The 13,670-nt window shown below is 32.4% G+C and overlaps 1 protein-coding gene across 7 annotated transcripts; it reads left to right on the top strand.

Moving 5' to 3' along the window:
- Window positions 1-2,083: 2,083 nt before the first annotated feature.
- LOC125063862 (tenascin-like) lies at window positions 2,084-10,615 on the top strand. Of its 7 annotated transcripts, XR_007119574.1 has the most exons (10): window positions 2,084-2,294; window positions 2,603-2,746; window positions 3,908-4,048; window positions 4,348-4,488; window positions 4,850-4,990; window positions 5,387-5,527; window positions 6,150-6,278; window positions 6,482-6,649; window positions 6,985-7,764; window positions 8,046-8,130. XR_007119574.1 is itself a non-coding variant. In XM_047670542.1 (9 exons), the coding sequence occupies exons 1-9, from the start codon at window positions 2,213-2,215 to the stop codon at window positions 10,128-10,130; spliced, it is 1,176 nt and encodes a 391-aa protein (XP_047526498.1). In that variant the 5' UTR covers window positions 2,084-2,212; the 3' UTR covers window positions 10,131-10,615. The 7 variants fall into 7 exon arrangements, 6 of the variants coding, with proteins under 6 accessions (XP_047526498.1, XP_047526497.1, XP_047526496.1 ...); XM_047670542.1 differs by lacking the exons at window positions 6,985-7,764; window positions 8,046-8,130 and adding an exon at window positions 10,042-10,615; XM_047670541.1 differs by lacking the exon at window positions 6,985-7,764 and having other exon boundaries at window positions 6,162-6,278; window positions 8,046-8,229.
- The last annotated feature ends 3,055 nt before the right edge of the window (window positions 10,616-13,670 follow it).

Below are 13,670 nucleotides of genomic sequence, written 5' to 3'. Positions count from 1 at the left end.
TGTTGGCACACTTTATGATTCTAGTAAACGATATCAACCACCTTTACTTAATAATGACACTTGACTGATCGATGCGAGAAATATTACATAAAATAAATACACCGAAATAAGTTTATTTATCAAAGCAAATATATGCGTAAACTGTGCGAGACGATATCTGCATTGTTTACTTTATCATACTACTAACATTTCTTAATATAGTAATGTTTTTTAGTTCAATCAGTTCTTATACATTAATCGGACGTGGACGCTTACTCATATATTACGCAAATATAGATTAGCAACAAAGCGTAAAATAAATACATACAATACATTAAAAAGATCTATTGTATATGTGTCTATCTTCGTTGTATTTCATAAGAATTCTCAGAAGCGTTCCGGAATTAGAAGTGCCAGTTAGACAATCCTTTGTGTCAGAGCGGCACATTAAGTCGATCATGATGGAATGCCGGCCCATTGGACAATGAACAGTAAGGAAAACCTATGTTAGCGCACACTTACGCTAGTGTAATGTTAGTTAGTTATTTGATTAGGCGTCTTAGATAAAATTCGTCCAAGAGAACATTATATATATTTTTTAATTACACTCTTTATTACCCTAAGCATCTTTAATCAGTATAACCAATTCATTTATTAATCCTAAGAAATATTTTCATAAAAATCACGTAAATGTATTAAAATTCAAACTGCAGGTAAAATTACTGTGTAACAATTAATCAAGCTCATAATACTTTTCTCTTTTACTATAATTAAAACAGCTTTTATTGTTAATTTCGTAGACATCTGGCAGTAAAGATTTATGAATGCAATTTAAATTTTATTAACGGAATAGGACTGTTACGTAATATTTAAAAATCTTATACTTATATTACAGTGATTATAAGAACACAGCTACACATAAAAAAACAGTTATAGTCTTATTTTGAAGAGCTCGAGCTATAGATGTGCAGAAAATAATGAGGATTCTTGATTGCAATCTACTAAATTGTTACGATTTAACAAAGAATACATTTTAGAGAGTAGAAAGAAGGTACTGGCCGGCTAGACGGCTGTATAAGAAAAAAATTAAAAACGAAAACAAAACTAAAGTAAATTATTTTCGACAAACTTCAATTCTAACTGAACTTATGTTTACTATTTGGCATAAATAAAATCATTTAAATATTGGCGCCAAATATAGATAGTTTCAGCTTACAATGAAATGAAATCAAAGTAAAACCTGACATAGATTACGAAATTTCTATAAAAATCTATTGAATAAACGCGAAGTTTCGCGGGAGACCTACTAGGTATATCTCATGACGACAACTTATAAATATTAGTAACCTATATGAATAAAACTCGCACTTCTTTGAGGAGCCCATGTATTATTAATTACGTTTTGATGCGATTTACGATCAATGACAATTTAATAGAAGTACTGCCTCTGACCTAGAAATCCGGAATCCCATTAAGATCAATGACACAAGATGAACAACGAGCACACTTAATACATAACACACACAATATAAACTCAATTAAAACTGTAATCAAAATGTTTTGATTGAGATGTTGCCTGGAAATAAAAACATGCATATATTAAATTACTAAACTCAATTAAAATAATAAATCTACACTAAAAGCGTCAAAAGTGATTTGAAAGAACGATAAATAAACAAATATTTTTATATTTTCTTATTGTTATAGCATGGTTTGCGGACGAGCAAATGGGTCATCTTATGGTAACGTTGACCACTGCTAATGGCTCCGAAAATTAGCAAAGTAATTTTTTTATCATTCCTCGCAATACATCGCCAATCCGCCAACCTTAGGAACTAAAATTTTACTTGTGCATGTAGTTACACTGGCTCACTCACCCCTCAAACCTTAAAACAGAAGTACTGAGTATTTCGATTTGGCGGTAGTAACTACTCGTCATATTTTATGACCTACCCAGACTTGTACGAAGCCGTATCACCGACTAAATTATTTCTATTTCTAGTAATTATTTTTAATCCGTTTTATTAAACACACACTGTATTGTACGCTAAACTATCTTATCGGTCCAGAATTACTCTTCATAATTTAAATCGATCAACAAAGGCATACATGATTCATAACCACAACCGCGCCCGGTTAAGTCCCACCGTGCGTCCGACTTCATATAAAACGGCTCGGGACATTTTCAATTTAGTTTTTATTTAATATTCGAGGGACGTGTGAAAATCTAACAATGTTTCACTTGGAAGGGATTATGTTTATGGTTGTGCTCTGCGTAGTGAACGCGTCGGTTATTGTTAATATATATGATGACGGTAAGTTTCTTCTTTACGTAATACGCACTTACTTTAGACAGGAGCAGATTGATACATTGGCTGACTGGGTTAATAGGTCTATGGCAGATGCCACCTACTCACTCTAAAAAACGAAAGAAATAATAATTTAAAGAATTGCATTTCTTTTCGTCGATTTTTGCTTTGATCATGTTGAAATATATTCCAGACTTTGAACAAACGATTTTTAAAAATCATTAAACTGAAAAATAAACTGAATTGTTCCAAAAGTTTATCTAAATCGTTTGAATTTATAATATGGCCTATTAGAAATACATTTTTGTCTTCAGATTTGCTAGAAGACAGTAAAGTAAATCAAAATGCATATCGTTGCAACAATCAGGAGTGCAATCAATTCTGTCATAGAATGGGTTTCACGGGCGGTGTTTGTGTCGGAAATCGTTGCCATTGTGACAAGTTCCTTCAAGCTGGAGGTAACATTAAGTTTAAATAGAAAAAACTATCTTTGGACGTATACACTATGAACCTTTGATGGTGATCGCTGTTTTAGCGATGAGGCAGCCTGTTTCATTCATGCAACTTTTGTAAATATTATTCCTTAGGTATAATGTATTATTAAGTATTGGTGTAATAAAGTATAAATAAATAAATAAAATAAACTTTGATGGTGTTCATCTAACAACTACGAAGCGCTAATCTATATATTTTAAGCAAGTATGTTAATTTTAACAGAAACCACACAAGATCGGTAAATGAAACACTTTATGCTAAATTGCAGGATTTATATTAATACACAACAAGTGGATTTATTGACCCTTTGGCGTGGACAAAATCTGATATTGACAAATCTGTGATATTAAATAAATAGAGGCGGAGAAAAGGTTCCGTAACTATGCCTTTACTGGGTAAAAATCTTCTGTTGAAAATATTTTGAATCTTTTTCAACCACGAACGCTCCACTACGGGTTGATGGATTTAATTAGCGACATTTTTTATGTTAATGGTTGAAGGTAGACGTGGTCCACCTGCTGGCAAATCAATGTGTGTTTTTATTCAATATATAAGTATTAAAATTACTTATTGATTGGTAAAAAAATATACCACCGGTTCACAAAAAATACCTTATACCGATAAAAGAAACTTAACAGGACTTTTTTAGAAATGAAATAGTCCGTTAGGCTAATGAGCCACCTGATGATTAATGGCTTCCACCACCTTACTGACACTGGCCAATCTTGGAAACTAAGATGTTTTGGAATATAACATCATGTGCCTATAATTACCCTGGCTCACTCACCCTTAAAACCGGAACACAATAATACCTACTAAGAATTGCTATTTGCCTGTAGAATAGCTTATAACTTAGCCACCTACCTAACCAGATGAGTTTATCTAAATCCATATCGTATGGCGGTTTTCCTTGACAGCTGAGCTTTAATCTATGTAATAATAACTGGTACTTTATTGACTACGCTAGGAACCATCCTATTGTCCTTAACTCTCTTGCCGTAATTATCAAGTTATAACTCATATTTTTATCATAATGACTCCAAGTGTTCTCCAAGTGAAAGATGCAATTGTTAATCTAGTTAATTTCCGCCTGCCAACCATATAACATAAATCGTTATTTCTAGAATTAGAAAGAGCCAAATTACATCAAAATGTACTCGGTTGCAACAACAGAGCATGTAACCAACTCTGTCGTAGAATGGGTTTCACTGGTGGTGTATGCGTCGGTGACCGTTGCAAGTGTGACAATTTCCTACCGCCTAAAGGTAATATTAAATTAATATTATATATATTTTACGACTCTATCATCGGACGGCAAAAATACAGGACCGTAGAGAGTTTACGTGCCGGATACACGCTTTTACATGTTTTCCAATGCATGAGTAACAACAAACACTGCCAAGTTGCAAACTTTTAGATGTAACTAAAAAAATCTTGATAGAAAAACTTAATAACCTTTTATTTGTCTCAGTCCGGGATTTGAACCAAGTCATCGGATATTTAATCAATATTTCTATCAATGAAATAATTATAAAGCCTCTTATAACATTATATCATCTTACAGAATTAGAAGAAAGTAAAATACATAAAAATTTACTTGCCTGCAACTATAGAGCCTGTGACCAACTCTGTCGTAGATTGGGTTTCACGGGTGGTGTATGCGTCGGTGACCGTTGCAAGTGTGATAATTTCCTACCAGCTAAAGGTAATTTTCAATCTATATTATATATAGTTCAAGATCATATCATCGGATGGCAAACATACAAGACCGTAGAGAGTTTACGTCCCGGATAAACATTTTTACATGTTTTCCAATGCATGAGAAACAACAAAAACCGCTAAGTTCCTAACTTTGAGTTGTAACTAAAAAATCTTGACAGAATTACTTAATAACTTTTTATTTGTCTCAATCTGGGGTTAGAACCCCGTCGTCCGATCTTCAACCTAATAAACAAGTCACTAAACCAAATGGACAATATTTAAATTTATGAAATTTATATCTGCTAATCAACATTTTATCAATGAAATAATTATAAAGCCTCTTGAAGTATCATCTCATCTTACAGAATTAGAAGAAAGCAAATTACAAAAAAATTTACTTGCCTGCGACAATAGGGCCTGTGACCAACTCTGTCGTAGAATGGGATTCGGGGGTGGTGGATGCGTCGATTACCGTTGCAAGTGCTACAATTACCTACCAGCTAAAGGTAATATTAAATCTATAATATATATCTCACTATCACATCATCAAACGACAGTCATACAAGACTGTAGAGAGTTCTCTTGCCAGATAAACAATTTTTCGTGCTTTCCAAGGCATTACAAACGTTAAATGTACTAAGTTCCTGACTTTAGACTAACTAAAGAAATCGAGACATAAAAACTCAATGACTTTTTATTTGTCTCAATCCGGGATTCGAACCTAGTCATCTGGATCTGCAACCGAATAAACAAGCCACAAAACGAAACAGGCAACATTTAAATTTATTAAATTTCTATCTGCTAACCATACAATATAACCTAGATATATACATACATCATATTTCTATCAATTAAATCATTATAAAACGTCAACATGTCTGGAATATTATCTCATCTCACAGAACTAGAAGAGAGCAAATTACATAAAAATTTACAAGGCTGCAACAATAGAACCTGTGAACAACAATGTCGTAGAATGGGTTTCACGGATGGTGAATGCGTTGATAACCGTTGCATGTGCTACAATTACCTTACACCTAAAGGTAATATTATATTACGGCTCTCAAGTTTGATAAAATAAAATTTTAACATTAATCATAAGTGTAACTAGACGACATTTATTGGTAAAGCCACAATACTTCAACCCTTTCATAACTAATAAATTTCGACTGAACAGTAGTTATGGTCTTTAGCATTGTTTTGTAATAAGTTAACACCTTTTAAATAATAACTTAACTTGGGGGCAGAGGTTTGTGCAACCCTGTCTAGGTAGGTACCACCCAATCGTCAGATATTGTACCGCTAAACAGCAGTACTCAGTATTGTTGTGTTCCGGTTTGAAGGGTGTGTAAGCCAGTGTAACTACAGGCACAAGGGACGTATCATCTTAGTTACCAAGGTTGCGCATTGGCGATTTAGGAATGGTTCATATTTCTTGTAGCGCCAATATCTATGGGCGACGGTGACCACTTACCAGATGACCCACTTGCCCTTCCAACTACGTACATTATAACTAAATAGAAAAAATGGGTTTTACACTTATGCTTTAGAAGTGGTCTTCCAGGCTTATTAAAATGATACAAGGGCTGAGATTTTCAAAGCCCAATATCATTTGTAAGTTAAATAAAGCTTCAATACTAGTTCACGTTCATGCCTTTATTACAGACATTGATGCAGGTTCCAAAGATCTCCGCTGTGACTATAATGAGTGCGATCGACGCTGTCGCCGCATGGGTTATCCTAGCGGTGGATGTGTTAACGGTGTCTGCAGGTGTGACCGATATCGCGACGAAGGCAAGATACCCGTTTGATATTTTTTAGAAAAAAATACTATATCATATAAAAATTAAGTCACAACAAGTCTTATTTATATATTTTGATTTTTTTCAATATTAAGAAAAATTGTCTTAAGATATTTTTTTCTATTCAAATGATGGATGGATTAAGAAAACAATTTATGTAATCTGTTATTCATATTTCCATACAATCTATTTCAGATAATGAAATACCTTCCGTTGACGAAGCTGTAATGGAGATAAGCGATAGTTATGCCGATAATAAAGACGTTGATATTTGCAACACGGACGTATGTGATGTAGCTTGTGGGAACCTAGGGTATCCTGGAGGAAATTGCTCCAACGGAAAATGTCAATGTCAAGAACAAGGTATTGTATTTAAAGGCTTAATAGATACGTTCACGTACCTTTGTTGCTAAATTTTACACATAAATACAATAGATATAAAGGAACGTTTGTTGTGCAAAAGATTATTATACAATTAGTTAGTAGGTGCGTAGTCATACGTTTACTTGGTGCTAGGGCTTTGTGCAAACCGTTTTGGGTAGATACCACCTTCTCATCGTATATTTAACTCCAAATAGCAATACTTAGTATTGTCATGTCTTGATGAAGAGTGAGTGAGCCAGTGTGACTACAAGGGATAGGAAATCTTAGTTTCAAAGGTTGGTTGCGATTAAAGGAATGGTTAATATTTCTTACAGAGCAAATGCGTGTGAACGGTAGAGAATACTCACCATCAGGTGGTCCATCTGGCCGTCCAACTATTTTATAAAAACAACGTACATGATAGATTTTGACGTTTTGAAGATTTTGAAGATTTGACAAAAAAAATCACACTGAGTTTATTTCGCCGATACTTATCAAGTCTATCCTTAGAGTTTTAATTTTAACTAACAATAACTTAAGGTGAAACTTCTTTATTCATTTATAAATTTGCGTATTGTTGTTGTTTTATAATAAACACAAACAAATTTATTTTCTGTGGGTAGCATTTCATTAAGATCTCCAGTTCTGAGCAAAATGCCGAATGCTAATAATAACAAACATTTAAAACTAAAAAATATTAATTTTGTTATTAAAATATACAGTAAAATTACATACGCAATCGTACGTAGTAGAACAATCGCTTTGAAGTATCCATTTATAATTAAGTCAACAAACAACCAAGCACTTGTGTTACTTCATAGAAACATAACCTTGAACAAACTTGTCGTTATCAAGATTTCCGTTGAAATGAGATTATATGTAATGTGTTTATGAACGCATCAACACAATTGCGATTATCAGAGATATACTATATTATTTTCCAAAGTTAATTAAGTACCTTTCCCTTATTATTATGTCAACATAAGAATTGATAACATTAAGTGCTTAAATATATATACAAATATGAATTAAAAATAGTTACTGTATACCTTTTGACCGCGTGGAATGGTGGCAAGAATGCTAGGTAAACACAGGTTTCTCACCTGTGCTTCAAGGTAGGTAGCCGGTTTTTGAACTTACCACTATTTGAGCTTACCAAAACGCTGCTCCAATGCCGGCTGGTGAATAAACATGTGACAGATTTTCATTCGAAGCATACAGGTTTCCTCACGATCGAGCACAAGATGAATGAGTGTTAGAAGCCGAAATAATTTGTTAAGATTCTGACAAAGAGAACCCCAGACCAGAGTCGACGTAATCACATTCAAACTGTTCTTACTTCCAAAATATTTAAAAACTCTGCCGATTAAACGTTAATTTTCAATATACATTTTAGATCAAGAGGAGAAATCGCCAAGATCACTGCTATATTGTGATATCGTGGCTTGCAACAACATGTGTCACCGTATGCACTACATCGGAGGAATGTGTAAATTTGGATCATGTCAATGCATTTAAAATTTATTGATAATTCATCTACTTATTTAAAAATAAAAATATTAATAAATGATATCCTAAATTTCGTGTTGTTTATTTTTATATTATTTCAATACGATATCAAAATAATCGTTATACGGTTATGTTTAAGTATCGTTTATTGTTATATTCTAATTTTAGACTTCGAAAAATATTCATAAAGCCAGTAGCAAATAAAATGACACAATAGCGGAGTGTATTACACCGATAGAATCTAATAGATTCAGGGTATTGTTATCACTTTCCGGGGCCACAATACAATCGATAGACTCACTTTATACCGCATAACTTATTGTTATGCACAAACGGTTTTGCTATTTTAACCGCTTTACTCTGACCAATATGAAAATTCTTCAGCAAACATGGACTGGTATTAACTTCGCTGTTTATAATATTTGATTTGATTTGATTTAAAGACTATACAAGATCTATCACAAAGATTAGTTTTAATTTGTTAATTATCAACGAATATATAAAGAAAGGTAATTCGAGATGCTTACGTCCTCAAGCTAATCGAAATATCTTCAAAATTCATAGCCAATCTTTAAAACCATTTACTATATCTATATCATAAGAATTGATAACATTAAGTGCTTAAATATACATACAAATATGAATTTAAAATATTTACTGTATAAATCTTGACCGCGTGGAATGGTGGCAAGAATTCTAGCAGCATTTCCCCGTTGAATCGCAATTCCGATCCTCTGGGCTAAAAACAACAGCAAATGGGACAAAAAAGTAATTTGACATAAGAAACGATTATTTAGATCTTTTTTTTGCTTCAGTTTTTTTTTCTTTTTTTCTATATCATTAATACATTTTTTGGATAAACATCCGTTTAACCATACTTTGGATTGATCAATGTTTTCGTATAGACACTTATATGTATTTCGACACACTGACACCGAATATGGCATTTAACTTACCCGTAATTTCTATTTTCAGTGTCAAATCGAAAAAAAACCGTTTTTTCAATATTTTTTCGTTTCTTGCGATTAATATTGCTGTTAAAGAAAAATGTTTCCCACGAAATTGTAGATAATAAAGGGAATGATATTCTTGATTCAATACGTCCCAAAATGTGTATTTTTCACCAAACTCCATTAGTTCGATATTATGAATCCTTTGACATTCGAGGGGAGAAGAGGATGCGGAAGAAATCATGATGTCGCATCTCGAGATATTATCGGAAGGTGCAGGGTAGACACGACTTTGTGGAGTCAGGGTCGGACAATTTGGTTTTATGACATTACTTGAACATCTATTCTAAAATTGTCTTAAACTAAAAAAAAATTACGAGTCAAGGCCAACAAATTTTTTAGGAAACATTTCCTCTAAGATCAGTATATATTTTATTTGTCCGTGCTTTCGGTGTTTTATTTCTATTTATTATGCTTAGATTATTAATAAATCTCGATAGATTGTCGCACTAAAATAGAACTAAAACAAACAAGCCAACTTTATTATCTTGGTGTGCGTTACAACTAGGCATGACACACGCTAAACGTCATGCTACTTTACTAGTGTGCGTGTACTTACTTGTGTGTAGTGGCCAGCTATTTTGCGACGCGTTCTCAGCTTTGATAATCTATTCGGACTTATAAATAAACAAAGTTATTATTATTAGGATTGATAGTTTTATGTGTCTTTTGTATTATATATAGTATAGCTTATTTATGCATTTATATAATTACATGACTGCAATATTATTTAATAGTTAAATTAATATTGCTACGACCGTGGAGAAACAAAAATTTGATTGTTTTTTTTTTTTTGTAATTCCTTGTATCATTAAACCAATAACTTATTTTAAATATACATGACATATTGTAATATGACTTTATGTTTTTTAGCTAACTTCTGTGACCCAATCTCCTGCAGCTTTCAATGTCAAGATTACGTCGGCGGCATCTGTATAGACGACCAATGTTACTGTTTTTAACGATAAAATCCTTAAATATGTATTCTTTCATATAAATAATTAAATAAGTAGTACTTATAATTACAACAATAAATGTTGTTACGTTATTAGTTAAACATAGTCTGTAGTACTGTCTTCTTTTTTCAAATGTAAAATCAATGATGAAAGAAAAAGAAAATAAGTTTCAAGCAAAAAAGCAAAGGCCTTGTGCAAGTCTGAATAGGTACGACCAACTCTTCATAAATACTACCGCAAACAGTAATACTTAATGTTGTTGGATGGATGAGTGAACCAGTACTACTGGCTTGTGACTCTACCTGTACAAAGGACGTAACATCTTAGCTCCCAAGATTGGAAGACGCATTGGTAAAATAATCAATGAGTAGTACGTAGTAAACTTAAAATACTAAATATTGGCAGTAATGGTCACTTACCTTCAGGTAACCCATTTGCCTGTCTGCCTACCAAAATAACATAAAAATAAATTACGAAGTACATAACTGTAATACATACAATTTCAATTAACATAGTATAAAAAAGTATTTTCATTAATTGAATTGAATTAAGACTTATATTTTCAAGTGGCAATGTTAAAAGTACAATTAAGGAATTATCGATAATATTCATAGAATAACTGTATTTAAAACGTAAGTTTTTTTTATGAAATATTAATAAAGTTGATTTCAGAACATTATTATGGTTTTATTTTAATTTATTATCTTTACGAACAATAATAGCAAGGTGACAATACAAGGTCAATTGTTATATCAATTCTAGTAGTCAATAATTAATCACGAGTGGCTTGCAGATATGTTATGTTGTTTTTACCATCAAAACCGATAATACTAAAGATACTACGCATACTGCACTATTTTACAAGCGTAAATGTCTCGCACCGCCGCACTTCAGACAGGCTGTTTAGATTACTCATACATTTTAATTGACTATTTAATCAAGCAAAATTCTGTAAACATCATGAAATTCAAGTTACATTTAATTACGAATAAGTTATTATTATTTATAAAATAAGACTCATTATTTTTTTAGGTTATAAACTCATTACACATTGGTATAAATACACACACACATACATTTTTTGATAATCACTAAAATCTTGTGAAATAAATAAATAAAGCAAAAAAATTAATATTTTGAAATCACAAATCGTGCTCGCAACTTCCAATTCTGTCCTCACAATAGATACGAGTACCAAAGCTACATCCGGCACTATACGATAACCGCTAAATCACAGTATTGTGAACGTTTCTAGTACTCAAAGCTAAATTACTGTATCAAATACCGTATAAGAAACTAAAAAATATCCCTACATACTTGCAATATTGCTTCATTGTATATTTATGTTTAACCAAATAAATATACTATCAGAAAATTATTGACGATAAAATCTTTTCAACGAGATGAAAATAAACATTCAAATATTTATACTCTACCTATACTAAATAAAACAATAAAAAGTCTTGATTTCGGGATCTAAAAAAACACTCACTAAAAGTGCGACACCGAATGACCACGAGGAAAACTGACTTCGTTCAATATTAACAGTGAACGTCCGGTGAAAATGACCCTGAGTCGGCCAAGACTGTAATTTTCTATTTACGACCCATAAAGGCTTTCATTTCTAGCCACTTGCTATTGGAAAAGCTATCCTACACCGAGTGTTCGATGTAATCTATCGTTTTGGAACGAATAAGCAATAGAAGAGAGTACGCAGTCATTTGGCTTTATTTCAAATTCTTAATAACAATTAAATGTTTTTACTTCAAATTACTTTCATCGTTCATGTTTTAAAGAAAACTGGCCTTTACTCTTGGCGTTTTATCTTTAAATAAAAAAATTAGTAATAATCGACATGGACGAAATATAAGAAATCTATTTATAAAAACTAAAAAATGCTAAGAAAACTTCTTCTGTTGCATCATATATATATGTCACAGGCAGCTAGCTTAATTAACCATTCAATTAAACGCCTAGCCAATTTTCTAAGCGGTGCTGACCAACCAGCGGCCTAAAATACACGCAGCCAACGCATCTTCCGTTCACAGAATAGGGTAACTTGTTGTAGACTCTCCTTTTTTTTTTAAATTGGTTAATAAAGCTTGACTCTCTAACTCTATTTGATCTTCTCGGTCTTACCCCTAACCTAAAATATTGAAATAATATTAATACACAAGAATAAATATTGTAATTCTAACCTTAAAATTAGGTTGTTTATCAACAATTTTGGAATGAAGAGGCCTGGCCTTCGGTGCTACTGTATGTGAAGCACACAGTTTCTTAAAAAACACTCTAGGGGTAAGACCAGCAAGACCATATTGAGTCAGAGCTAACAGAGTCGGTTTTGTGACAATCTATTTGCAAGCTTACAGCGTAGCAGATAGCGAGGTCAATCGTGGTTATCATTCGCTCAAATCCCAGGCAATAAAGAGCACTTGTGTTTGCGTACACACTTGTACAGTATTATATATCCTGCGCAGTTGTCTGGGATATAATTAGAACTTAGACAACGTAGTTATATCGATTTTAAGCCTTCTGAAGAAAAAAAACTTCTGTGTCCCTTGTATATTTGCGTGTAGGTGATTTTTTCATAACCTCCATCGATTTTATAAAGAGGTTCCTATAATTATTTTATAGGGCTAATATTTATATGGAAAGTTTTTACCATAGAAAATAATTAGATACCATTTTACTTACAGAAATACCTTTTAAAATAAATAACTAAAAATATCTGCTGTTTTTGCTAACATTGTCACTTAACAGATATAATAAGAGATTTAAAATATGTCGAACGAAAACATTCCATATCAGAAAGCAATTACGACATGCGTACGTGACTCATATTAATTCAGGCAAGTTTTAATTAGCGGCCCGAATTCAAACCTACTTACAACTAAGTTAATTAACTAAGTCTGAATAACTAACCTTCATGAGAGTGGAACAAGATCGTGGCCAAATTATTATAATCTGCAACTGTTCCGCGCTTTAATCTAGAAGTTTCAACCGCGAAACTTTGAACATTCTTACTTCAGGAAGACCAAACATCTCATCATAATGTTTTACGCCAAATTATGACAATAATCTCACGTAATTACTCATGAAATCCTTAACAAACACAACATTACTCATTGTTTAGTTTGCAATTTGATGTACTTTTTTTTTTAATTCTACATGTATAATTTAGCTACAATCATCAAGATCAAAATTCGGACCAGTCTGATATAACTAAAAAAACCAATGGTAGAATAACCGTCAATTGCAAAGTTTCAAAATATACTATAGTATTCTATTTTTAATTATTGTTTCTTGCTGTTATTGCCTTTTCAGTCACCACCACCACCAGCTACCACCCAGTCTAGACCTTTCCTTGAATATCGATCACTAAACTACGAATTATGTCCATCTTAAGACTTTACTTTTCAGTTACTATGATTCCTTTTTTATCGGTAACCGTTATCAGAATAATTAAAAAATGTTTATATACCAACCAACGTCATATTAGATAGCATTTCTTCTACTTCTCCAAGAAATTTAAATTAGCGGTAA

Source organism: Vanessa atalanta, chromosome 4, assembly GCF_905147765.1.
Source record: "Vanessa atalanta chromosome 4, ilVanAtal1.2, whole genome shotgun sequence".
Taxonomy (NCBI): Eukaryota; Metazoa; Arthropoda; class Insecta; order Lepidoptera; family Nymphalidae; genus Vanessa; species Vanessa atalanta.
Note: the sequence above shows the minus strand (reverse complement) of the source record. Positions and strands in the feature narration are given on the sequence as shown.

What these genes read in the sequence shown, in the direction of transcription:
- LOC125063862 (XM_047670540.1), top strand. Translation starts at nt 2,213, where the DNA reads ATGTTTCACTTGGAAGGGATTATGTTTATGGTTGTGCTCTGCGTAGTG. An exon ending in TGTTAATATATATGATGACG is followed by an intron (nt 2,295 to 2,602) that starts GTAAGTTTCTTC and finishes TTTTGTCTTCAG; the next exon opens with ATTTGCTAGAAGACAGTAAA. An exon ending in CAAGTTCCTTCAAGCTGGAG is followed by an intron (nt 2,747 to 3,907) that starts GTAACATTAAGT and finishes CGTTATTTCTAG; the next exon opens with AATTAGAAAGAGCCAAATTA.